Below are 25471 nucleotides of genomic sequence, written 5' to 3' on the forward strand. Positions count from 1 at the left end.
CCTCAGTAGTGTTGCTCAGATATGCTGCAAGGCTAGCTTGCCTGTCTGTACTACCAGTGGAAGGATCCTTTCACAGTTTACAAGACATGGGCCATATGCTGTTGCAAATACCCTATAGAGCTGTCATGTGCTGTCTTCAAAATGTGTTTTTCCTTATTTTCATTTAAAAAACAAAACAAACTTATTTATCAATCATCATGAAAGGGACTTAGCCTTGAGTTACATAAGAGCTGCTGTTTAAGATTAGGCAATCCTGGCAATCACCCCACCAAGCAACTTCTAGTTGTCAGTGAGCATAGTTCCCACTACTACAAGTTGATTTACCCCTTGAGTAAAAAAGGGCACAGGCACAGTAACTAACTACAGAGCTTGCTTTCACTGAGGAGAAAGGGGCAGGGGACAAAGGGAAGAAAGTATCTTCTACTGTGCAAAAGAAACAAATTTTTCAGCATCCACTACAATGAAGAGTTAGAGCAGCAGACATGCTAGCAGTACCACTTCACTTGCAGGTACTGCAGAACTTCTTTAAAAGACAAGTCAGCTTAAAAATGCCTGTTAGGTGGAAGAATTGGATGAGGTGACCTTTGTTGATTTCTGGTGTTTTCCTCCCACATTTCTAAGTAGCTTCGAGTGTTAACCTGTCCCAGTCTCACCTGCCCTAGCCTGGTGAATACAGAAGATCAGTTTACAGAACAGATTGGGGGCTGTTAATGCTGTTGCCTCCTAACTGTGAGATGAAGAAAAAAAATAAGATTGAGGGAAGAAGAATAGCCTAAGGCTAACTGAGAAGGGATACTGCCATTTGTTTATTGTTAAGCAATAAGTAAACTGATATCCAGACTATTAAATCTGGCCTTCTGCTGTATTTCACCACAGCAGGGGTTCCAACAGCACAACTTTTTATCTTGGACTGAAGAATCTTTTTTCTTAGATGTCTAAAATAAGGTAGTCTGCAGCTGTTCGCTGAAATTTCACTGACAGCTGAGGATTTAAAAAAACCAAAAAACAAAACACACCCTTTAAACTACACATGGCAGAATACTGAATCAATAAACTGCTGCTTAAAAAGTAGAAAAAAATAAGAAAAAGCTCTGATGTATTAATGCCCACTGAAAAATAAATTTATTTCAGGAAAACTATAAACAGTATCTACACAATAAGCTTAAAGGGGTTTCTCTTCTTGTTTACAGGAATGTACATTATTTTTGCTGACATGCCAACACTTCCAGCAGTTTTGACATTACCTACAACTTAGTGTCCATGATAATATTACCATCCTTGTCCTTTACTCTTACTCTCCCAGAGACGTACTTTGTTTCCTGCTGTCCATTCATGTACACAGTCTTGACAGTACCATCTGGATACTCCCGTCTCTTGAACTGTGATGTGTGTAGTTCTCTCTGCCCATTATTGAACTCTATAGTTTTGCTTCCATCTCTGCAGTAAATAAATGTATTTAAGTATATATTTTTTTTTTAAATCATTGTAAGGACTATACATAGGCTTAAGCTTAATCTCAGAAAAAAAACATTAAACATGCAAGCCTAAACGAAGGAAGAACTTAAAAAATACAGTATTTGTGAAAAGCCTGTTTTGTTAAATAGCATCCCAGCTGGTTGGTACTCAAAAACCTGTTTCTGCAAAACTGACATGATTTCTTTCTCTAGAATTATGCACAAATCGGAAAAATCTCTCAGGTTAGGGTATGAGAAAACACACACAGGCATTCAATCTTTATGTCTCCTCCAAGCTACAAGGAAAAAAAAATTTCAGCTGTAAATACATGGTCACAGTACAATATATTCAAATGTAAACTTCTAGAAATAGATCTGTCACCATATACTGCCTCTGTCAGTGAGCCCTAACTGCTCCTTTCCCCTCAACAGGCTAGGGTACCTGAAAAGGTAAACCTTACCGCTGAATACGAACAATAGTACCATCCGGAAAGATACTTTCTTCTTGCCCATCCGTAAATAAATTTTTAATCGTTTGATCAGGGAAGGTAATTTCTTTCTTACCATCAGGGTAATGCTTCTCTGAAATGTATTTTGAGACAATATGCTTATTACATAAATACAGGTATATATGGGCAGCAATTTTGAGGGTTGGTTGGGTTGGATGATTTCTTTACCTATTTGTCCATTTGAAAACTGCAAGACCTCTAAGCCATCGGAGTATGTAGTATGTGTAGTCTTAGCATCAGCATAATAATAAATCTGCAGAAACAGTTCAGATTTAACTTAACTAGTGAGAAATTTTTTATGTGTATGTATGTACACATGCACATAAGTACAGAAAAATGCAAAAGATGTAGGATACATACCACTGTTTGATCAGGCATAACCTGCTTCACATCCCCATTGAAGAAGGTTATAGTTACAGTCTTCCCATCAGAACCCACTTTTTTCCATGTCCCATTGGGGAAAAATATGAGGTGACAGCCATTTTTTAAAACCTTTTCAACCTAATGAATACATTACAGAGGTCAGTATTGAGCCACCACACTCACATACTCATTCCTCTGTTCCAACAGCTGTCCTGTGGAATTTCAGAGTGCCAACCTCTCATTTTACCTTTCCATCAGGATAAGCAGTTTCTCTCTGTATCTCTTCACTGTCTGTACATGCAGGTCCAGATGGTAGGGACATATGAGCTTCATTAGAAGAGGTGTCCTGAAATGACAATCGTCTAAGCATAAACTCAAATCGAGCTTTGTCTTTTTACATGTTTTTTTCCTAGGCTGACAGGTATTTCAGGAAATGAGCATCGGGGAGGAAGACCAGTAGAGGAAGGCATAAACACAATCTGGGTTTTATGCAACTCCTAGTATAATTCAAGTGGTAAGACAGACTGAAACTCAGCAATAATTTGTTGCCTGTGGTCAGCTGTAGTCTGGACTAAAGTGGAATGCAGTGGTGTATTGTAGCATGGTGCTTAACTACCTTAAGTCATCCGTATCAAGGTATGAAACAATGAAGTTCATAAAGCTTGAATGCTACTGACAGCAATTAATATAAGAATTCATTCAACTATTTACAAGATTCTTGCACGGTTGCCCTACATGGAGCTCATAAACATCCATCTTTTTCCCCCCTATCTCAAAAGGTAGAACATTTTGCAAAATTCAAGGGAGTGGGAGATTATTTTTTCTTTTCTTTTCTCGGCCAAAGAATGTTGCAACTACTAGACACTGGTAAAACCATTTTCTGGTATGACAATAAAATTGCAGTTGAAGAACATAAGAAGGTGAGTCAACAGCTTCAGCAGTCACTCTCCAGATGATACTCATTTAAGTACAAGCAAATATTGTTTTACTTTAGGCTTTTTCCTGCCCCTTAAAAATCAAATCAAGATACAGGACTTACTACCATAAAAGTCCTAGAAGAATCTTCTAGTGCTGTCATTGTCTCAGAGTTGCTTCTGTCACAAGCAGGTCCTGATGCAGGTGTTCTAGAAAGCTTTCCTACTCAGATAGATGTAATACAGTTAATTTGGACAGTGAAATTAAAGTACAGTTTAAGTGTTATATATGAGGTCAAGCTGTACAGGACACCTAGATTTCTTAAGTGCAGTTAAAACTGAAAGCAGTACATTTAGGAAAAGAATCAGCACAAGCCAGCTCCCTCAGGTATGTCATTGCTTCATGTGTCAGCAAGAAGCTGTAACTGAAGAATCGCTGCACTTTCTCTCTTATATCATCTCTGTAGATTTACAAAGGATTTTTTTCCCCCCTCAGTATCTAGACAATATTATTAGTTATGCCTTATAATGAATAAAGGAAGACTAATATAACCTTTTAACAGGAACTGATTGGCAGACTTTTCCCATGTCTTTCCTCGCATACCAGAAAGATTACCAAGTAAAACCAGCAGTGGCTTCAAATCTGGAACATACTCCTCTGACAGATAACATGATGGTTGCTTGAGCTGTCAGAGGTGTCAAAAAAGTACCCTCCACTTACTTTACGTATGTGGTTATTCATTAGGAAGGGGTATAGCTGCCAAAAGCATTTGCTCCTAACTGTGAACAAGGAACACCTGCTATGGCATTGCCCATATGATTACAGATCTTGATAACAGAAGGTTCTGAAGAGACACAGCAGTTCTCATGCTATCAACATAGTCATCAATGTCTGCAGCTTGGAGAACATCAATGATGAAGGTCATTTTGGATTGCAGAACACAGCTTCTGGGATGCTCCAGACCACCAAACATGACCAGAAGCATATTTGCTCTGAGAATAGTCTCATCACAGCTTTCTCCAGCATCTTACCCTGTGAGGCATTTGTCCATAGGCTCAAGTCCATTACAACTATTCTCTAGCTGCTTTTGAGGTGGTGATGCATTCTTTTTAATACAAGCAAAAATCCACATTCATTTTCTTTTAAAGAGTAAACAGAATTCCCTGATTAGACAAACATACCTTTTGCCTGTGAATAACTCTTGCCATTTATCTTGCTGCACTTCTGTACTGGAAGAAGTGGAGATGCAGTCTGACTTTTTGGGCCTCTATTTGGTAGACACTAAAAGAACAGAAGTTATTTGTGGTTTACATGACATTTATTCATAACTGTTCATACAGCAGCTACAAGATTTATACACCATGTGACATGAAATTTACTGGAAGCTTTCTTTACAAACTATACATTTTTAAGGCTTAGTCAGCAGAATGGCTTGTGTGATATAGCCCCAGCTACACTTTGGAACTCTTCCTCTGTCTGCTGCCTCACTACTAACAACTGCAGAATGTTAATTTGGTGCAAGCAATCCAGAATAACAGTTACAGTTTCAAAACTAAATATAATGGCTTTAGGCAATGGTGAACTGCCTGGTTTGCCTGGCTTATCCTTAAGGTGCAGAGGTTCACAGGTTAGATCCCATCTACGATTTTTCTCTTACAATTGCATCATTTTGAATTTCTAAGGTGAGTTCCTCAACTGAAAGGATGCTGTACATTGTGAACATCCACATTTGGAGAGAATGTGACATTAACAGAATTCTGTGTCTGTCACCACTAGTGGAGTCCCAAGATAAGTAAATCAAAAGTAAACACCTAAGTTGTAGCTATTGGATTCCAAGTTTATGATCCAAAACTGAAGAGTATTCACAGATGAATTTAAAACACCAAGATTAATAACTTACAGATTCTGCTCTTTTTTGAGTCATCCCAGAATTTTCTATTTTCCTCTTGCTTCCAGCAGCTTCTACTTTCTTCCAGGCTTCTAGACGAAACCTCTCCATAATTCTGACTTCCTCTTTTAGCTCCATATTCTCATTTACTAAAGCTTCTATTTGATCTTTCAGGCGTCGATGGGTGGTTGACCATTTTGCCTCTTTTCTCTTTAAATCTTCCTGTAATTCTGCAATCTGCTGTTTTAAAGCCTTAGAAAAATGCATGCTTATAAATCAAAGAGCTTTCACTTTTTAATATATTAAAAGATTTTAATGTTCTAATAGAAATACAAGCACACACAAAAAAGCACAAGAGTGGAAAAAAAAAATAAGATCAGCTTAATGGGGCAGAAGGTGAAAGGTAGGAGAAGTTTTCTTCCCTGAAATAGGTATTATTTACTTTAGACTACCAACTTTATAAGCTCAACTTCAATCACAGAAAGCGTCTTTACTTCCTCTTGGCATCCTTTACACTTCATAGACTGGCCACACTTGAGACAGAAACATGAAATCTTTAAGGCTACCCTTGAGAGGACCCTTCAAAAATCTTGGCACAGGAAAATAGGGAGGACACAATCGCATACAACACATGCGAATATGCCTAGCCAGTTTAGCAAATGTTACTTCAATCTGTTGAAGTAAGGAAAATTTATAGGGAAGGAGGAAGGAAATCCATGTGTGATGTTTAATACGACTTGTCTGTACATCTCACGACAACAAAGGAACAAACAGATCTTGTTTCTTATATCTCTGATACCTAAAGACCTACAAGTAATAACAAAATGTAACTTCAAAAATTGTAGATTACTACATATACTGTACAACAGTTATAGACAGAATAAAACTCAAGTACAGTTCTAGTTTGCATTTTGATCCACTACCATGAATAAAAATATTACTTAATATTAACTACAGTAGTTTTTTTATCAAAGTTGAAGATCATTCTACCAGTCATGAGCAGTTTTTAGTATGGAAATGTGACAAAAACATTTGCTTATCAAGGTTTTTTTGCCTTAAAACCATCAAACAACATTGTGAAGACTGTAGTTCCTTCTTCATTTAGGCCACGTGTACTAACGGTTCCCATGTTGAAATCACTTGCAACTTTTCAATTAATTTAGAATTTAGTTCTCAACTGCCTTTAAATATATTTATGTGTTCCTGTGTGGACTAGAAGAATAATATATTTTTATACCTGAATTTCATCACGTTCTTTTTTATCTGGAATTGCTCTAGCTTCTGTGGTATATTTTTCAAAAACTTTACGCTCCTTTTGCAGTTTTTTCATTTCCTTTTTTTTATATTCTTCTATTTCGGCCAGTTCTTGGGCTTTCTGCTGTTGAAAGTCTGCAATTTCTTTCCTATAATTATTGAACAAAATTGTTGTTTTAGCCCAAAACTACTTCAAATCTGGATTTTAAGGAAGAAAATGAAGACTGAATTTTGAAGTCATTGATTCCAATCCAGCATCTATTAACCCCAGGAAGACTTGCCTGAAATGGTATTACTTATTTAAGGAGTAAGAATTGTCACACAGTGTTTGAAGTCCAACAATTTCTGGTTTTATATCTTCCAGTCGCAAAAGTTATCCTGAATTTAAGTAGGCTTTGGCTAAAATCTTCCAACATTCTTCAAAGGAGTAGAACACCATTCCCCCAATAGTACTGGGGAGAAGAATCTAACAACAGGAGTTCACAAATTAAACATTAGCCAACAACACAATGCTGTTTCCAAACAAAACAAAAGTGACTTTGGTACAAATAGGTGTGCCACATTTAAGTCACAACAGATAATTATTCTGCTCTACATGTCACTTATAAGTGCCCTAGTTCAAATGAAAATATTCTCAGTTTGTACACACAAACATCCAATCCAAAGGAAGAGCATCAATCATGATGTTAGCATGAAGATCAGTTTTGCAAGAACAGTTTAGGACGGTGTTATTATTCAGAACAAAAGTATACAAATTCTCCCAAGTATAACCTTTAAGGATATCATATTAAACTAGCAGGGGTTCTTAATATTATAACTTGTGTGTGAGTAATAATTACAGTTTGATATATACATAGAGCAACAACCAGTTTCTTGACCTATGTCTCCACTGTAACAAACACAGCAGTTATTTACATGTGCTTTTGGTAACTGGACACTATGATAGTCTGGAACATACTATGTAAGTGAATGCACCAAAATGTTTCAATAAAAAATTACCTGATATTTGCCAAGGCATGCTCTCTTTCTTCACGGAGTTTAGTTAGAGTTGTGTTTTCAGCTCTGAATCTCTCTATTTCAGTTTCCAATTCAGTGAGTCTCTCTCTCAGTACCTGGGATGGAACAGTGTTTCCTGTCAAAGAACAGCCAGATGCAAGTTATCTAAGCTGCATCCATACAACTGAAGTAAACAATTATCACACACCAGTTAAAAAAAAAATTTAAAAAAATCAAGTGATACTATTTTAGAGACAGTAGTAGTATTGCAAAAAATTTCTACTATTCAAATAACACAGAAGTGACATTTTAAAGCACTCTGCACTATTTACTCAAGTACCTCAGATATTGAGTATATCTGTCGTCTTCGTAGAACTAAATATATATTAGGAACTGGAATGTGAAGGGCTTCACATCAAGCTAGAGAAATTAAATGAAGGTATAAGGGCCAAGCATCAAACAGAAGTGTTTATGGTTGTAAGTTTTTCCAAGTTTTATTCACAAAGTCTGCTCTCACCCATCACTGATGTGAAATCTATTGCAGGGGCTAATAGGATTTGTGGGCTTTTTTGCCATCCCAGTTTCCTGTTCAGTCACTACTTAACACTCCCAGGGTTTTAATAGTCTGCTTCTGAGTATGCAACCAAAGAGCCTAAGTACCGATGTTGCAGTGTAGGTAGTTGCCTCATTCACCCTTAAATGCTCTGAGATTCAGTACAAAAAAAAAAAAAAAAAAAAAGGCAACAAACCCACAATTCTACCCCTCTTCCCACAAACAACATCTAGCAGGCATCTTTAGATAACCCTACAAAAATCAACTTTCCGCAAACCAATAAGCAGAAGTAGCAGCTTTTACATGAACCTCTTATAAAAACCTAAACAAAATCCTAAACATTCATTGGAGCAGAGTTTGAAACCAAAATCTCACCACCTTACAGAGAAGAGCTTTAAATGCTAGGCTATGCCACCATGTTTTCACTGAATAACTGCATTTTTAATGATGTCACACAAATGCAACAGCTTCAACAGGAGCTTTTAGAGGCTTCCCCAGACTATAACCATATAGTTGAAATCAACTTGGGCAAAGTAGAAAAATGAATCCATTGTTTCCCATATTCCACATGAATTCTCTAGATACTGTATTACTGTGAGAAAATACGGACAGGGCTGCTGCCTCCTTATATTTTATGAAGAACAAGCTAACCTAACAGCGCATAGCATTACCCTGCTGGGGTGTAAATGCACACTGTAGTGGAAAGGGAGGTACCACTTCATTTTCGGTGTGCCTTTGATACTCTCCTTGATTTGGAAACAGTGACCAAGCAGCTCCGAGTCAAGTTAGTTCAATGAGCTGGTCTGACAGAAAACTAGCCTCCAGGAAAAAATATTACAAAAAAATAAATTAAGTTTTCACTGATCCTACTCATTCTGCAACCTGCGTAATTGTTAGATCTGACATTAGACATACAACCATGAGAGGAGATGAAAGGTGAGAATAGGGCCATTCCCTGCAGCAGAAGTCTGTACTTACACCCTTTGGTGTAATGTCAGGTTGCAGCTTAAGTGTTAGAAGGAAAGACTTGTAATGTATGTCGTCTTCAACTTTTCCTACCAGTTGCTGTTTTCTCACCTCCTGGCTCCTGTTCCTCATTTGATTTGATTTCATGCTCTGAATGGCAGCCTGCCTTCTGTTTCGGTTTCAGTGAAGGAAACAGTTTCATCATCAGGTTTGACACAGGAGGTCCATTTGAATCCCTGTCCACTGCAGACTCTTTGGACATTTCATCTCCCCTCTTTGAGGCAACTTTTCTCTTTATTGCTTTATCTGGGACAGTTGTAACATTCTTACTGGAAAAGTCCGTCTGTAAAGGTATGTTAGTGTATTTTTCAGGTAAATCACTGTTAACATAATTTTCATCGAGATCGCTCCATGTTCTTTCATCATCAAACTCAAACTTACTCCTGCTTATACAAGACATGCTTCTGTGATGGTCTGAGGGTTTTCTAATCTTTTGATTTGACAGTATACTGCAACCTTTGTCTGAGAAGCCAAGGTCAGCATCTCCATTTTTGCCTTCTTTGCTGTTGTCTGTAACAGAACTTCCATAATCAAAAACTTCTGGATCACTTTCTCTATGGCTCATAAAGGATGTCTTAGCATCTTCATTTTCATGCTTTAATGTAGTCTCAAATTCACTCTCAGAATCTGTAGTAGTATCACCATTGCCCTCACCCTTAACTTCATTTACAATCCATTGATTACTTTTTAAAGCAGGAGCTGCTGTCATGGAAGAAGCTGAAAATATTACACTGTCTGTTTTATTCAATGGATCCTTCATTCTAAAAGATGTCCCTGAATTTGAGACTGTATGCATAACTGCTCTATCATTTATATTGCCCTGTGTCATACAGTCCGCCTTTTTATTTTTCTTATTTATAAGTTCAACAGCCAGCACCTTTACTTGCTGCTGTTTTGCCTTGACAGGGGTAGAAGACATTCTACGGCCTTTTAAAGTTTGCTGATCTTGATCTAAGATCCTTTGCACAAATGAGGAATTACTTGAGAAAGATATTTCATCTGCAGCTTGTTCTAGAAACAAAAATTCATCTAATTCTAGATTCTCTTTTTCTTTTTCTTTTTCCCAGTTCTCCAGCTTATTCTGAAATGAAACTTCAAAAGACAGTTCTGAATCTTTTACAGGGTGACCTACAGCACATTTAGAATTAGAAAAGGCTCTGGCCAGCTCATGAGACAACTGAGGATTTTCTGTGCCAGGTAATTTGTTTCTGATTTTGACAGTGTTAGACTTAGCAAATTCTACTATGCTCTCTTTATTTTCTATTTTGTTGTTAATTTCTAATGGGAAAGAATCTCTCATCTGTCCATCATGATTTTTTCCTGGTTGCATTCTTGTTTCTAATGGCAAGATTTTTTTTCCATTGTGATTCCCAAGTACCAGGGTCTTCTGAATAAGACAATGTTTTGCTTTATCAGGGTAGTTATATTTTTTGCATGGTGCAAAAGTGTTCTCAGAAACGAGTTCATTGCCGGGAGGCACAGTTTTCTTCTGTATTTGTGATCTGTCCACTTTAATAACATTTCTGTCATCTGAAGCCCTTTGTTGAAGTTTTAGGGCATTTTCTCCAAGTTTTGTAATTTTAGATTTGGCATTAGTGAATCTTGTTAAGCCTTCTCCTCTTTTCAGGAAGGGTCGTTTGATCACTGGTTTTTGAATGGCCGATCCGTTTGTCACCTGAAAAGGGGTAAGGAAAAGTAAAACACAAAAGGTTAAAGAGCCCCTTACACAGTTTGAAGATTTCTTCAAATAAACACCACATAGGAGTAGGAATTTATATAGTACATTTCTACTGGATTTCTAAAGACATCTTAAACAAGTGAAATATTTGGGGATTATATTTTTATTTTTAAGAATGTGAATATTGCATTCAGTGTTAGCTTTTGATGCTAGAATCTTACTTGTACATTTTTAAAGCACCTATCGCATCTTAGCACAATATATAAAGAACAATAAAGTTAAAACATAAATAAATAACCTGTAACTTCTGGGTTTGCTCCAGACGCTGCTCTTCTAGTTGTATCTGTTCTTCCAGGAATTCTTCAAATGTCTGTTTCTTCTCCTGAATCGCAGCTTTAATAGGTCTAGTGTAATTTTAAAAAAATAATAATAATTTAAAAAATTCAAGTCTTACATTTCTATATAAAATAACTGTGTTTAATGTCACTGCTATTCAAAGACCTAAGGTATAATTACATAAAAGAGGACACATTATGAGGTACTTTAGTCATTAAGTGTCAAAGTTAATCTGAGAAATGCATTGTAACACTAGCTGTTTATCTTTTGAGAAATGGTTTATCAAATCCCTGCTATAGTTAATATACATATCTAAAAGATACTGTATGTAGGTTTTGCCATTTCTTCTTTCATTGGTTTTCTCAGTGTCCCTTTCTTCTGCCCAGATCACCAAACTTTCACTCATATTTTAGTCATACTGCCAATTTCTACAGTATCATCTTCCCACTCAGTAATGCTACTGAGACTGTGTTCCTTATCTCCCCCTTTGATACTCCTCCTCCTTCACAGGAGTACTGGGTCTGGCTGGGATGGAGTGAGCTTTCTTCATAGCGGTCCATATCGTGCTGTGTTTTGATTTGTGACTACAACAGTGTTGATAACACACCAATGTTTTAGCTATTACTCAACACTGCTTGCACAGCATCAAAGCTTTTCTTTGGTTTTTTCACGCTGCTCCCCGTCCCCAGCAAGTAGGCTGGGGGTGGGTAAGACACTGAGAGGGGACACAGCCAGAACAGCTGGCCCAAATTGACCAAAGGGATATTCCATACCCTGTAACATCATGTTCAGCAATAAAAACTGGGGGCTTGGTCTTCCAAAAGTAGCTGTTGCTCAGAGACCAAGTAGGCATCGGTCTGCTTGCGGAAGGTAGAGGGTGACTGCCTTTGCATCACTTGGGGTTTTTTTCCCCTCTTTCCTTTGCTTACTAAACTGTTTTTATCTCAAACCACAAGTTTTCTCGAGTTTGCTCCTCTGATACCCTCTCCCATTCTGCTCTGGGGGACAGAGTGAGCAAGCAACTGGGTGGGCGCTTAGTTGCTGGCTGGGCTCAACCCACCACAGCCTGGAATAAGTATTTCTTGTTTTTGTGATGACCTGGCAGGCAAGGCAGAGCTTTAAAACAATGCCAACCACTACTTTTATTCTATCAACTCCATAAACAAAGCTTTTACCACACATGAGAAGGCTTCTGCCACAAGCACTATTATTACTTCTTAGCCATATGTAGACATTTAAACAAACATAACTCCTGATAATAAACTAAAAAGTCACAGCCTTACACTCCTCCTTCACGTTGCTACTTTCACCATGTAACACTGGATAGGAGGTTGTAATAAATCAAATTGGAAACAGTAATTGTAGCTGCTTATATACTAAGCCATACTAAAAAGTGCTTCTAAACTGCTATTACCCCAGGTTGCACACACCTCTTCAGCCAATACACATCACATCTTTCACAGCATAAGCAATTTCAAGCCAGAGCCTCTCCTACTACAGGTCTCCACAGTACCTAGCAAAATGGGATCCTTGGCTGAGAAAGCTACACAAATTGAAAATATCACTCTTTCAGTCAGGACTCGGATTTCAACGAAACTCATGTTATTTGACAAAAACTGCATAGTAATGGCCTGAATTACCTTTCCTCTGTATTAGTCCACAAATGTTTTTGTCCGCTGGAATTTTCAGAGAGATCTGCACTTTCCACACATAAAGGATCAATGTGATTATCTTCACTCTCCATTAATATTTCCATCTTTTGTTCTGGACACCACATGTTTTTTCCTATGAAATGAATAGAATTTTTTTTTCCTTCCCAACAACAAATCAGTTTTCAGCTCATACTTTAAGCAGCATTCAGGTCAGATTAAAACCAGAAGGGAGCTTCATGGTAATGTAGTCTGAATTCCCACATAAAATAGCCCTAAGATTTCCCCAAATTAATGCTTATTGGAATTTGAGCTTTCTTTTTAAAGGAACATCCAATTATGCATTAAAAATTTTCCACAGACCTTAAATAACCCATTCTGATTGTTCATCTTCTTTGCTATTGTTAATTTATGGCTTCAAAATAAAATAACTAAACACATTTGGATGTCTGCTGTACTGAAGAACTCTCTTATCAAGCTTCTGTTTCCCATGTACATATATATAAATTAAGATCAATTTATCCTTTCACATCCTCTTAACCCAAGCTGTCTGATTAAAAGCTTTAAAGCTGGTATGAAGTACGATGAAATGCAATCTCATACCTTTTCCCCAAAACCTGTACAGATTAGTAAGGCTTAGCTTTATTAAATTGCTAGATTCAAACCAAAACCACTATTTCAGTCATAGCAGCAGAGTATTCATGCTGGTGCCAATAGTAAAACTGAGAAGAGGAGGAAAGATAAAGAACTCCAGTGCATTGCTTCTGATGTACAAAAAATTTTTAGTCATATGGTAGGACCTTGTCAACACATCTTGATTCCTAATTCCATTTCAGTTACTAATCCTCAAAACAGAGCTGGTCTGAAGACATTCTGTATCCCTGAATAGATTGTTATTTTCCATTTGCCACATGAAAATGTGGGTACAGTTCAACCCAAACAATTCAGCTAACCAATAACTGTCATTTGCTATTTTCCCAGTCTTTATCATATATAAGCTTTAGCAGTAATTTTTTTTTTTTTTTTTTTCCCTAAAACAGACAAGCATTTCAAACAGACAGAAGAACTTGGCTTTGGTCTCATGCTGCTTCTAACAAAACTTACATGGACATCAATGGGAACACTCTGAGGCCTGTAAGCTGTCAGTAAATCAACCAACAAATCAAGTAAACCAACACTTGTATAAAATCTTCACAAAAAGTAGTAGAAAATTATACTTAGTAACTACAAGGGCAAAAAAAACCCACACACACCGAGTTATCTTTCTATAAATGACTAACCAGTAATATATATGTTTTCCTCGTTTTTCAAACAATTCTGCATTTTCAGAGGCACAGCCAGACCTTGTTTCTCACAGGCAGACACTCCTGAAAGACTGTTCTTCAAAGATAAGGTGCATTCTTTGTTGTTTAACTTTTGTAAAAAATTACTATCTTGTGTATGTGGAGAAACAATCAGAGCACAAGCTCTGTCTTCAAAAATATTCCGATACCCAGATGATAGCAATTGGTGTAAAGTTGTTAAGCCCGCTGAATGCCCAGGTCTTAGCTTTTGACTTTCAGCCATTAGCGTATAGCCTTGAAATTAAAAGAAAAAAATGGCTGTGTCATTGTATTTGTATTACAACACCACTGTTCCACAGGAGAAAAGAAATTGCACTGAAGGGCAAGACTGATCACCCAGACTCCATCCTTACGTTACTGATGAAGAATAAGTGATTAGGCAATCTGGATTTTGTTCTCCTAAGGCTAAGCCCGAAATTCATTTTCTGAGGTAGGCAGAGTGAAAGAAAGAGTGATGTTGGACTGATACTGCCAACAGTAGAAAAAAAACCCTGCTCAACTCTACAAGCTTTTTCCAGCCCAGCACTGTCCCCTCCCTTTGCACTTAGCAAACAAGACTGGAAAACTGATAACAGCTTACAAGTGTTTGTTTTTAAATACAAATCAGCTCCCTAGTCTAGTTCAGTTCATCACCTGAACAGATTTGTGCTGCGCGAGCACAAACAAGGAGGGACCGCTTCATTTGGATGCGCTGACAGCTTAAAGCAATTGAAAAGTATTGTGAGAAACAGCTAATCAGAAAGGAAAGCAACTGTTTGTTTTACACTGTCTTATATTTAAAATATGTTCTTTGAAACAAGGGCTCCCATCATAGCGCATATTGATCAAGTTACAATTGCAGTTGGCATTTTATAAAAACAGGGTAGTATTCCTTCTACAGTAGCACTCAACTTTCAGGTACTGAAGCAATCCAGCATTTCTCTCTGACCAATCAAGTAGTCTTAAGGTGAAGAACGCTGAATACACTTTCAGATTTTAACTGGAAAAGGAGATTAAATTCTTCAGTTTACACAAAATACATCATATGCTTTCTTTCTCAACTTACCAAAAACTGCTGTCTGGCCAGATACCATGCTAAGTAGCTTCTGCTGCTCTTCCATTAGCCTTTGAAGTTGCTCCATCTGTTGTTTCTTTAGCCATTCCTGTTTCTGTTGTTGCAATTCCTTCAGCTTTTCAAACAAAAAAATAAATGTATTAGAGGCTAGGTTTACTTCGAATGTACCACAGGATTAGTGTCATCAAGACAACGGGGATTTCTTGTTTTAAAGGTGTTCCATTAGGTAAGTGTAAAATGAAAGAAATCAAGAATTTTTCTGTCTATGAATACACATGCTATTTCTAGTTTGCCCAATTAACAGTTCCACTAGTCTTTAATTGACCAATCTGCAAACAACAGGAATCAGAACACTCATTTTTACTGCATGGGAGAAACATTCAAATTCCGCTCTTTTAACGTTAACTTCTACTATGCCGTGTTTTTATTAAAATGTGAAATACTTCATAATAATTAAAGTTTTAGAAAAAGTGTGGGGTTGTTTTTCATTCCCCCCCCCCCCCCCCCCCAAGATCTCAGTGAACAGTACTGATACAAAGGACCAAGAGAAGGGAAAAAGAGCATCGGAGAACATCAAGACTCATGAAGCTGCCTGAAAAAAAGAAGTAAGATACTGATTAAATTCAGTAATCCAGTCTTTATTTCCTTGTGTAGCAGGAGTCCCTGGCCCTGCCTCAAGACCAGCCTTGAGGGCCATATGAAGGCAGGGCATTCTGTACCCTACCAAACCACAGCAGTGGGTGGTGGGCCTCCATGTCCGTCTGTATCTCCAACACAAACATATGTGCTAGTTCCAGCTCCTCCAAAGGAAAGACAGGAGGCCTGATGAAATCCTTCCACAGATCCAACAACTGGACCATGCCTGTCATCCAACAGGTAAGAAAAAAAATCCCTTGAATTTCCCTTGTAGGCCCTTAAAATTCTAGCGAAAACAGAAGTAAGGCACTATGCAAGTAGCAGCTGTGAACTAATGATCAAGATCTAAAGATCACCTAAGTCTCATCTCCAAGCCCTTCATTTAATTTATTGAAGAAATCGTAATTCTACCTGTTCTAATAATGATATCTTCAGAAAACCAAACTGAAAAAAATGTCATACATCCAAAACTACATTTGCCACTACAAGCATCAGATTTTTTTTTTTTAAATATATTAGACTGTCAGTAACTTTCTAAGACAGGAGACTTAATAATTCCTCTTAAGATACCGTTAAAGCAGCTAATATCTGTCATTTAACCACTGTTTGATACTACTGACAATACTGAAAAAGTGAATAAATATTTTCCTATCATGTAAAATACAGGCAAAAACTTTTACAGCACCAGATAAGTTGTGAAATTCTACTCTAAAGACACACATGCACTCTCTCCCTCTCTCCACTTGAGTGAAGAGACATAGACATTTGTGCTGAGGCAGCTGCTAGCAGAGTGGACAAGGAGGTAAGTGAGTTCTTAATCCTCAAGAACAAGATCTATTAAAGTGCCACTAAACACTTCAGCCATCACAATTTATATCTAGTAATTGGGAAGAGCTCCAAGCAAACGTATAGCCAATTACAGTGGATTAACTGACATGCTTGCATTGGAAAAAACCAATTAGTAACATCACAGCATTGTAATTCCAGGCCTTTTTGTCCTGATGTCTTGGATACTTCATCACATTCAACACTAACATCTCTTCATCTGAACAGAACCAGGTATATGGCTGTACATACCTACTTTGAGAACTAACAGAAGATGTTGCTATAGATAGAAGAACATACAAGTTCACCATGCTGTGAATATCTGTGGTGAAGTACTACCACTGTAATGACCAGCACCCCATTTCCACAGCTTCAAGTGAAGAAACAACAGAACGTTGTAAAACTGTGTGCACCTTTCCAGGTAAAAAGATTTTGAGAACAAGTACACTGCCACTGAATGCAATTTCATTTTAAACTTGAACCTGTGCCAGCTGGAAACAATGGAAGTTAGACTCTCAATAACTGCACATCATGAGGAGGACACCAACTTTTATGCATTCGTAAATGTGACTTAGGACTTGCTCTTTAAGCTTGCTGTGTTCTATACATTGCAAAGAGTTTGCTTACTTCCAGGTATGACAAATCATATGCAGGAACAAAATAAATCTTAAGGGATGCACATCAAGGAATTCTAGGACTTTTACCTGTTCAAGCTTTTGTAAGAGTGGATCACTGTGATCGGATTTATTCTGACCATCCACCTCACCACAGACAAAGTCTGTTTTAGAGGTTTCTACGTTACATGCTGCTGCTGGAAAAGATGTTTCAGAGGTATATTGCTGAAGTGTACAAGAGCTGCCAGGCTCTTCACACAAGGAGTCATCACTTACAGAACAGCTGTCTGAAAGATGCAATGCTTCAGCAGGGAAAGCTGTGATGTTTTCAGGTCCAGATAACAAGTTTTCTTTGTTGATTTTCAAACCAGTAAAACTAGGATCTAATAAGACTCCTGCACGGGAACTATCAGACATCCAATGCACAGTGAAGTTTTGTTCACCACTTGGATCTTCAACAGTTGGCATCTTGTAAATTGTATTCCAATTTATTTGCTGATGTAGCATTAACATAACAATATTATGTTACGTAGTGTCAAGACAGTAAAACTTTCAAAGTTCCAGGTATTTCGTATGGATGGTTACCTACTTCTAGCACCTAGAAATTAAGCAGATAAACAAAATAAGAAATCTACAATAACAGATGCCCAGTAAAAGAAAGTTACTCTCTTATAACCAACCTAGTGCATTTATAAAAATAAGTCACAATCTACTTTTCCCTTGGCAATAGAAACAATTTGGACAGTGAGTAACAAACGCTGTCTGTGCAGGAAATCAACATAATCCAACTTTTAATCTTATTATTTATTTGAGTGCAGTTAATATTATCTCAAATTGTTATAAAACTGTGTATAATAGTCTCTTCAGTAGTACAGAGAGGGATTCAGAATTTTTTTTAAGTGCCTACAACAAAAGAGGAGGATGATTTGAGGAGCTGAGAGACTTCCCACACAGGACCTTCACATTAATGCAAAGTTTCAAATATGTCCATCTAAATACAAACATTTTACTGCACATATTTCAATGCAGCACTTATTGTTTTCATGTCTGTCTTAGTTTCTCATGGAAACTCTACAACCATGCTGCCTATTAGCTTCTTCCTCCCAACCAGCTTCTTTTTTTAAATCCATCCCCCAAAAAAGTTTGGAGACTGCAAAAGCTTCAGTGATAACCATATTCCTACAATACTCATAAAACATGAGCGAATTCAGGTACATAGGAGACCCAAAGTGATTTCCTCACTTCGGAAGAAAAAGAGACAGAACTACTGCTCATGACGATGTGGCAGCAAGAGCCTGACCACTCATCCCTGCTACCTCAAACTCGTCCCCGGGCAATTAACTCTCAGCCCATGCCTATGGTGCGTCACAGGGAATAGAGAGGAAAGAAGGGGCCAGGGGACAAAGGACAGACAACCACAGCAGCCCAGGCTCAACAGTCCTGCTGACCAGGAAATAACTTCTTAAAGCTTCCTCATTCCCAAGAGATCAGTTCATGCCAGCTCTCGCTTAATTTTCCCGCTGTAAAAGGGCTTATGCTTTCAACCAAAGTTTGAAACTGCGACTAGGAGAAACAGCGAAATTCCCTTAGAAAGATGTTTTTCAACTGCCTTCTGTTTTGAGACACCGCTAGAAGTTTCCCAGGGAGGTACAGATTCCTGCACAAGCAAATTCAAGCCTACAGAGTTCAGACGCTATTTTCCCCATCACCTTTTAGAGACCCTTTCAAGGCAGCCTGCCAGTTTAAAGCTTCCCCTAAAGTTTACGGGCAGCGGCACCTTCATGCCGACCAAAAGAGCTGGCAGTGCTGAAGCTGACCCATCCCGGGAAGGCGAGGAGGGACGAAGGGATCCTCCCCAAAGGTCGCCGGTGGGGAGACAAGCACAGCCACGTTCCTCAGCCGAACCGAGGAGCCAGGCCCGGCGCCTTCCTTCCGACACGGACACGGACACGACCCCAGCCCGCGGCACGGCAGCTCCCTCACAGAGGGCTCACCAAGGACCCCCCACGCGCGCCGCCAGCGCCCGCCGCTCCCCCAGCCCCGAAGCACCCGCACCGCCACAGCTCCGACCCCACAGGTACCGGGGTGACTACACCGGCACCGCTCCTCAGGCCGCTCCTGCGGCAACGCTGCGCTCTGGCCGCCACCCCTCTCCTTCTATTACAAACCTGCCGCCATCGCACAGCCTCCCGGCGCCACAGGCTGGGCACCGCCCCGGCGCCGAGCATGCTGGGAGTTGTAGTCCCAAGCCGCCGCCTTCCCCGCCCAGCTGCGAGGAGGCGTTTCCGCCCTCGAACTACAGCTCCCAAGAGCCTCAGCGGCGAAGAGGCCGTTGATGGGCGTCAGCGGTGAGGTAGCGCGCCCGCAGACGCCGCTGCCCCGGTTCCTGCCCGGGGCGGGAAGAGGCGGCGGGGATCCTTTCAGGCAGGCGGGCCTGCCCCTCGCTCCTGAGGGCGGCCCGCAGGCGGAGGCGGCTCCCGGGTCCTCCCCTCGTCGCCGCCGGTGGCCCTTTTGGGAGACGGGGTTTCTCTTCGGTAGCGCCGCTCCTGAAGAGGCGGGAGGCCGTATCCGCGCAGTGTTCCTCAGCGGCTGTCCCGGCACGGTGTGTGAGGAGATTTCTGTCTAATGAGCCGTCCGCAAGCCTTTCGGGGTGTGGCGTTTTCTGCAGGCGTGAGGCTTTGGACTTTTAGTGTGCTTTTATTGCGGTTACTTACACCCTTTTAATTTTTAAGTAGCTGCAGTAAGGGAGGAACGGAAAGATCGATGGGCAAAAAGCATCCCCTGGCTTTCTGACATCTTGTGCTTTAGGCATGCTCTATCTTACTGAGCGAAGTTAGTGTTTTCCTCTAAACTCCAGTAAGTGGCAGAGCATCACAATCCAAAAACTTGTGGTATGTCGCAGGCTGTGACCTGGTTTTCTAGCTGTTGTGGGCAGGTACAAAACTGAGCTCCAGGTTGCATAAACCCAGGGCAGCCCTTTCGGTTGCCTACTATTAGTTTTAATTTCTGCTGTTACTTTCTATAGTTCTGCAGAGCTCTTTCTGCTAAACTTTCAATCATATTTCCTGCGCTTTGGTTTTGCCAGTTATGCATATATTGTGTACGTGATTGTCCTCACACAGGATTCTGCATTAACAGTGATAAGCTACTGTGCTGGAAAATACAAGGTTTTGTACTCGTGCTTTTTTAAAGCACAGCATTACATTCAGTCCCTTTGACATCGCTAGTAGGAAAATGCAGTAGAGGTTTGTTTTCAGTTTACCTGCACACTGAAGGCCCTACTGGACTACAGATTATTCATGGTCTATTGTTGGACGATAAAAATGTATTTTTGGCTCCCTCTCTGTGCTGAAAAATATAATCCATTGCTAACAATAGTGTTGAATTTGTGGTTTGATCATGAAGTACAAGGTCATGTGATTCTGTGAAATCCTTTTGCGGCTACTGGGGCCTTGTGGATCTCCACCAACGTAAATTAAAATTGTAAGAATTAAACCAGTGATAATTGTCAGCAGTTCCACTTTGCATAACTTCCTTATAAGGTGCTGCAAGAACACAGTATTCCAGTTATAAAAGTGTTTATCAGCAGTTAATTCTCAACACACAGATTAAATACAATAGTTTTCTATTCTGATTTTGAATTTTGGAAATTTTGCTATTCAAAAAGTGTAAAGCCAAACACTGCTAAAATTCCTTGGGAAGTTTGGTTCTCTAAGGAAATAGAAGAAGAGAGGCTACTATTCAGTGGTAGCATTCATCAACAATGAAAGAGAATAAAATCTTCTTCACTCAAGGGAGAGAAAAGCTGCTGGTGACAGACTTTGAACAGGTTTTAACTCAATTTCCTGCTTTCTGTCAGGTTCAAAGTTCACTTGTGCTTTAACAGTGACAATTTCCTCCTCCTTCCAAGTGCAGCAAGGGTTACTGCCCCGTATTGTGCAGTAGACTGCACTTTGCTTGGTTTATTTATTTGACTTCGTTGCTGTCCCTTCAGGAATTTTACAGGGAGGTATGAGTGTGTCCTAGCCCTTCCTACCTACAATGCCCAGGCTTTCCAGTTGTACCTCATGCTGTTGGGGAAGCAGGAAGATCTTTCAGGGAGGGCAGCTGCCTCAGCAGGTGAGTGTAAACGATTTGGCTCCCTCAAAATCTAAAGAGAGGAGTGGGATCAGGAGTCATTTAATACCTTTCATGCTGGGAACAGAGAATGGGGGTGGTCTTTGCAGACAGACTCGGAGGAAGTGAATCCCTCAAGTTTACGCATTCCTTTCTGCTTGCTGGCTGACCTACAGATCAGTTCTCAAAGTAATTTTTTTCTCAGTTCTTAACAGCTTGATTTTCATAAGCAAATGTAATATAAAATACTTTTGTGGAGTTCTGCACCACATCTAGCTACCAATTTCTGTTGCTTCTGGTATTTTCCACGAGATATGGGTGTATAGGCAGGGCTGATGCTTGGAATTGGTTGTATGCATTTTGTTGCCTTCTAATAAACTTTTTGTTTTGGCTGTGCAAATACAGTTCATTATTTCCTGAGGAGACAACTTCTGGTTATACTTCAGCAGTATCCAGAATCTGCTTTAGAGAATACATTGAAGAAAACTAGTGCACACAGAGCTCTAGCGAAGAGGGAGGCAGTGCCCAGATCTATACTATGGTTATTAAAGGAAGCCTTTGGCAGTGGCATGTTTGCCCTTATATATGCCTCAAATTAATCTATCTTGTTTGTGACAAGATTCAAAATAAAGTTGATTAAAGCAGCTTAAAATAAGACTTTATATAACAAAGTAGAGCTTCTTAAAGGTATAGTTTCCCACAGAGTCAAGTTATAACAAGGCTGCATCGTAACAGAATCTTGTGAAAACCTCTTAGTTAAAACATGGAGAGGGGTTTTTTTTGTGTGAGCAGAATACTTTTATGCCAAAAGCACTGCTAATGCCATAAAAAACAGAACCAAAAGCCACAAAATATAGGTATATAATGACCTCCTGCCCTTTGATCTGCTGTCTGCCTGACCTAAATGCACGTATTACCATTACAGAGTTACCAGTTCTATCAGGTGTATAGTGCAGTAGATGATTTGGGCTCTTCCTATAGATTGCCTTTCTGAGATAAAATTATACAGACGTGTATAAAATTGTGTTTGATAATGTTGATTTTCCAGGTTTTCATTAAACCCCATATGCAAATCAATTACGGTGCTCTGTCTCCTTGGCTAACTACTTTTTATTTTTTAGCTAATTAAAGTTATTCCACGGTAGCTCGCCATCGGATTCCTTTTTTACTGCACCAAAGAACAACTTTACTTACATACATTGAAAATCAAATAGGTCATAGAGTAAGAAAATAAACACATTCCTTAAATGTAGTATAGGTAACATACTCTAAATCTCACCCTAAAATTACCTCAGGCTAATGTGTTTTGGTTGGTTGGGTTTTTTTATCTGAAACCTTATCCTAATCATCTGCTCTAGACTTGGGTCCTTGATAAATTAATCAAACAATAATCTTATATTAGATTGTGAAGTGCTGTCATCAGTGCCATTTAAACATTTCCTCTGCATTGTTACTGTCTCTTGGTTTATTCTCTCTCCACACTATGGTGGAATCTTTCTGCAGGGTTGATGTAAAAGCTTTGTTGACCTTGTAAAGGCTTTGGTGCAATTTGACCAATACTAATTTTTACACCAGAAGAAGCTGCTGGGTAATTAAGTTCTTTGGTTCTAGTCCTAAGACAGTAGTAAAGAAACTGTTCTAATAAATGTTTCCTCATTTGCACGTACATAGTGCAGAAAAATGTGTATTGGTAAATGAACTCAAGTAGTTCGAACAGCATCTGCTTTCCTTTTTGCGGTCTTTAATGTAGGTGGTGTTTATTTATAGAACTAGGAGGATAGAAGCTTAATCAGAATTTGCAGTCTATGTGGGAGTTCTCATTAAGTTGGAGAAAGGTCATTTTTGCTCTGAATGGCCTCCCAAGAGAGAGGGCACTTAATATCAGAGATTTTTGGCTAACACAAGAACTGCTTTCCTTTCACATTATCTTTACTTTCAGACAAGCAATTTCTTATTTGTTCTGCCTCATCCTCTGAGTCCGGGCTGAATTTAGAGAGGCCAAGTATTCTGGAGTGTCAGTTTTGTCCAGTTATCTCACAAATAAAATTATTTGGCCTTAAGTCACTGTGGAAAATTTACATCAAGTAGCTTTTCCGGAAATACAAATAGAGTAAAACCAAAGTCTTTACCAGTGACACTGATAATAACCCTTGGGATGAGATATGAACATGGTACACTGGGATCCAAAGAGTCACTGGTAAAAAGAATTTATGACCTGAATATTTTGTTTTACAAGCATACGTTCTCTTCATGCTAGTTACTGTAGTGTTAGGAGTGTGTCTGCATTAGCAGCATGGCTTGGAGCAGCGATGCAATTTTAAGCTTTTGGTTGTCAAGAGCTGCCTTATGTTGATTAAGTTCTCAAAGTGTTTTGAGGTTTACCCTCTGAATGTTTTTCAGAGAAAACTAAACTGGGTGCTATGTTTCAAATAAGCTTAGTGGGGGCATTGATTTTGGCTTCTGTCTGAACCCACTCAGTCATAAGGCCCTCTAGCTCATACTTAACACTCATTTACCACTGAAGGGCTCTGAAACCCTAGAAAGCCAGTGGCATGCTGACTTCTATGCTATATAAAGAGCTCAGTGCTCTGTATAGTGTTCTCATTTACACTATAATTATCATTCTCATCAGTTTTTAAAATAACTTTACACTCATAGGCATCCAGGCAAACAAATATACATTGATGATACGTTTTAATCACTTAAACCAGATGCTACCTTTATATTTGGTTGTCATAAATTCTGCTCCTGTTTAAATAAAACTTTCCCAGCCTCTCGTATCTTAGCATAGTTTGTCATGAATGACACGCAGCCAATTTTCATTCAAGTTGTTTTACAGACAATTTAGCTTGACACTGCTGAGAAGAGATGCAATCCCCCTACTTCCATCTCTCCCATGCCTCTCCATCACTTCCACTGCTACACTACTCCTTCTTGTAAGTCTTTGCCATAGACCAGAGGGTGAATTCAATCAGAAACAGATCTGGATTAAAACTAGCCTCTTGGTTTTGGGGGTTTTGTTGTTGTTGTTGCTGGGGGGTGGTGTTTGCTGTGTTGGGGTTAATCTGGATCAGTTTTCCAAAGTTCTTTTTAAATGTTGTGGGATTTTTTTTTTTTTTAATATTTACGGATTATAAATCAGTGAGTGGAAACAGGAAAAGCAGTTTACATTTTTGAAAAAGCGTTATTTTATAATGGTGTGGTGTGAAAGAGGAACTAAAAGAGAGGTTGTTCCAGTCTAAATTAAGATAATTCCACATTACTAACAGTGGGTATTAGCAGCAAGAGATCAAGACAAGAGTTTGGTACTTAGTTTCAGACCTTACTGAAAATGCAGGCCACACTAAATTTTCCACATAATTTTAAAAAAAAAGAATAAAACTGATTAAGAGATGTTCTGGGTGGATTTGATTACCACGCTAATAAAATGGGATTTGTTTTGGAATGTCCTAGAGTTGCAAAGAATATATTTGGTGAGAGACTACTTAGGTGGATAGAAAAATAAAAGTTTTCTCAGCCAAAAAAAAATAAATTCTTTTCTCTTTTAACAGGAGGGCAATGGCAATCTTTGCAAACTGTGTGTTCTTTATTAAAGTGAAATACTCACCCATTCAGGGGAAGAGCAGGCTCAAAGTGTCCGTAAAAGAAAATGGTGGAGTAGTTAATTTTGTGCTTAATCACAAGATAAATTCCAGATTTATTTCTGAGATCTCAGTGGGAAAATATCAAGTGGTGCAAGTGTTGTAGAGTGTTAATCTTGTCTCATGTAGAGAAATAGGAACTGTAGAGTTTATGTCTCTGTTCAGTATTTAAATATAAATACTCAGTTTACATTTTTAATGCATCTGGCTCTGTAGTACGGAAATGTCACGTAAAAAATTAAGAGCAATATTCTACCTCCACAGAAGAACCGGGGAGGTTTTTTTTCCTGGATAAACCTGCCATGCTGTTTTTCTTCTCTCATCATTAGAGAGGGGAAACTCTGAATATGAAAATGCATCACTGAATTATGTTTTGGTTATGTTATTGCTAATGCAAGCGTTTGATTACAGAGTGAGGAAGCGATGGTTGTAAATTTACAAGTCTGTGACATTGCAGGTTTTTTATTTAAATACAGCTTTTTATTTTTAATATATGTTGAACACGCAGCATGGATAAATCAAGGAGCCTGTTTGCATGATATGCACAGCAATGAAATCAGTGGGCTGCATCTATACTGGTACATTACATGCCTAGGAATGCTTGCAGGGACTGTGGCCCGC

At 38.9% G+C, this 25471-nt stretch overlaps 2 protein-coding genes across 4 annotated transcripts in view; one reads left to right on the top strand and one right to left on the bottom strand.

Moving 5' to 3' along the window:
• Positions 1–1106: 1106 nt before the first annotated feature.
• On the bottom strand, positions 1107–19309 carry CENPJ (centromere protein J). Of its 3 annotated transcripts, none has more exons than XM_052812900.1 (16): positions 19175–19309; positions 17184–17691; positions 15010–15133; positions 12613–12757; positions 10935–11040; positions 9010–10633; positions 7383–7515; positions 6367–6532; positions 5142–5381; positions 4423–4522; positions 3369–3463; positions 2574–2672; positions 2324–2464; positions 2132–2216; positions 1916–2036; positions 1107–1437 (listed from the first exon to the last, which is right to left on the bottom strand). In XM_052812900.1, exons 2-16 carry the CDS (start codon positions 17604–17606, stop codon positions 1245–1247), a joined length of 3795 nt encoding a protein of 1264 aa, XP_052668860.1. In that variant the 5' UTR covers positions 17607–17691; positions 19175–19309; the 3' UTR covers positions 1107–1244. The 3 variants fall into 3 exon arrangements, with proteins under 3 accessions (XP_052668860.1, XP_052668859.1, XP_052668858.1); XM_052812899.1 differs by having other exon boundaries at positions 3366–3463; XM_052812898.1 differs by having other exon boundaries at positions 3366–3463; positions 8992–10633.
• Positions 19310–19463: 154 nt separating this feature from the next.
• The window catches only part of PARP4 (poly(ADP-ribose) polymerase family member 4), a 35159-nt gene continuing 29151 nt past the window's right edge, over positions 19464–25471 (top strand). Inside the window, 3 exon segments of the mRNA XM_052813067.1 lie at positions 19464–19695; positions 24049–24145; positions 24761–24891. Of these exon segments, the coding sequence (XP_052669027.1) occupies positions 24078–24145; positions 24761–24891 (199 nt within the window). The 5' untranslated portion in view covers positions 19464–19695; positions 24049–24077.

The sequence above is a fragment of the Harpia harpyja genome, chromosome 17 (genome assembly GCF_026419915.1).
Source record: "Harpia harpyja isolate bHarHar1 chromosome 17, bHarHar1 primary haplotype, whole genome shotgun sequence".
NCBI lineage: Eukaryota > Metazoa > Chordata > Aves > Accipitriformes > Accipitridae > Harpia > Harpia harpyja.

Bases quoted from the DNA above. Each gene is read 5' to 3' on its own strand.
- CENPJ (XM_052812898.1), bottom strand. From the start codon at position 17,606: ATGTTAATGCTACATCAGCAAATAAATTGGAATACAATTTACAAGATG. The intron at 12,758-15,009 runs GTAAGTTGAGAA...TTCATTTCATAG, and splicing joins TGGCCAGACAGCAGTTTTTG to GAAAAAACATGTGGTGTCCA. The intron at 11,041-12,612 runs GTAATTCAGGCC...AAATTACACTAG, and splicing joins TGGACTAATACAGAGGAAAG to ACCTATTAAAGCTGCGATTC.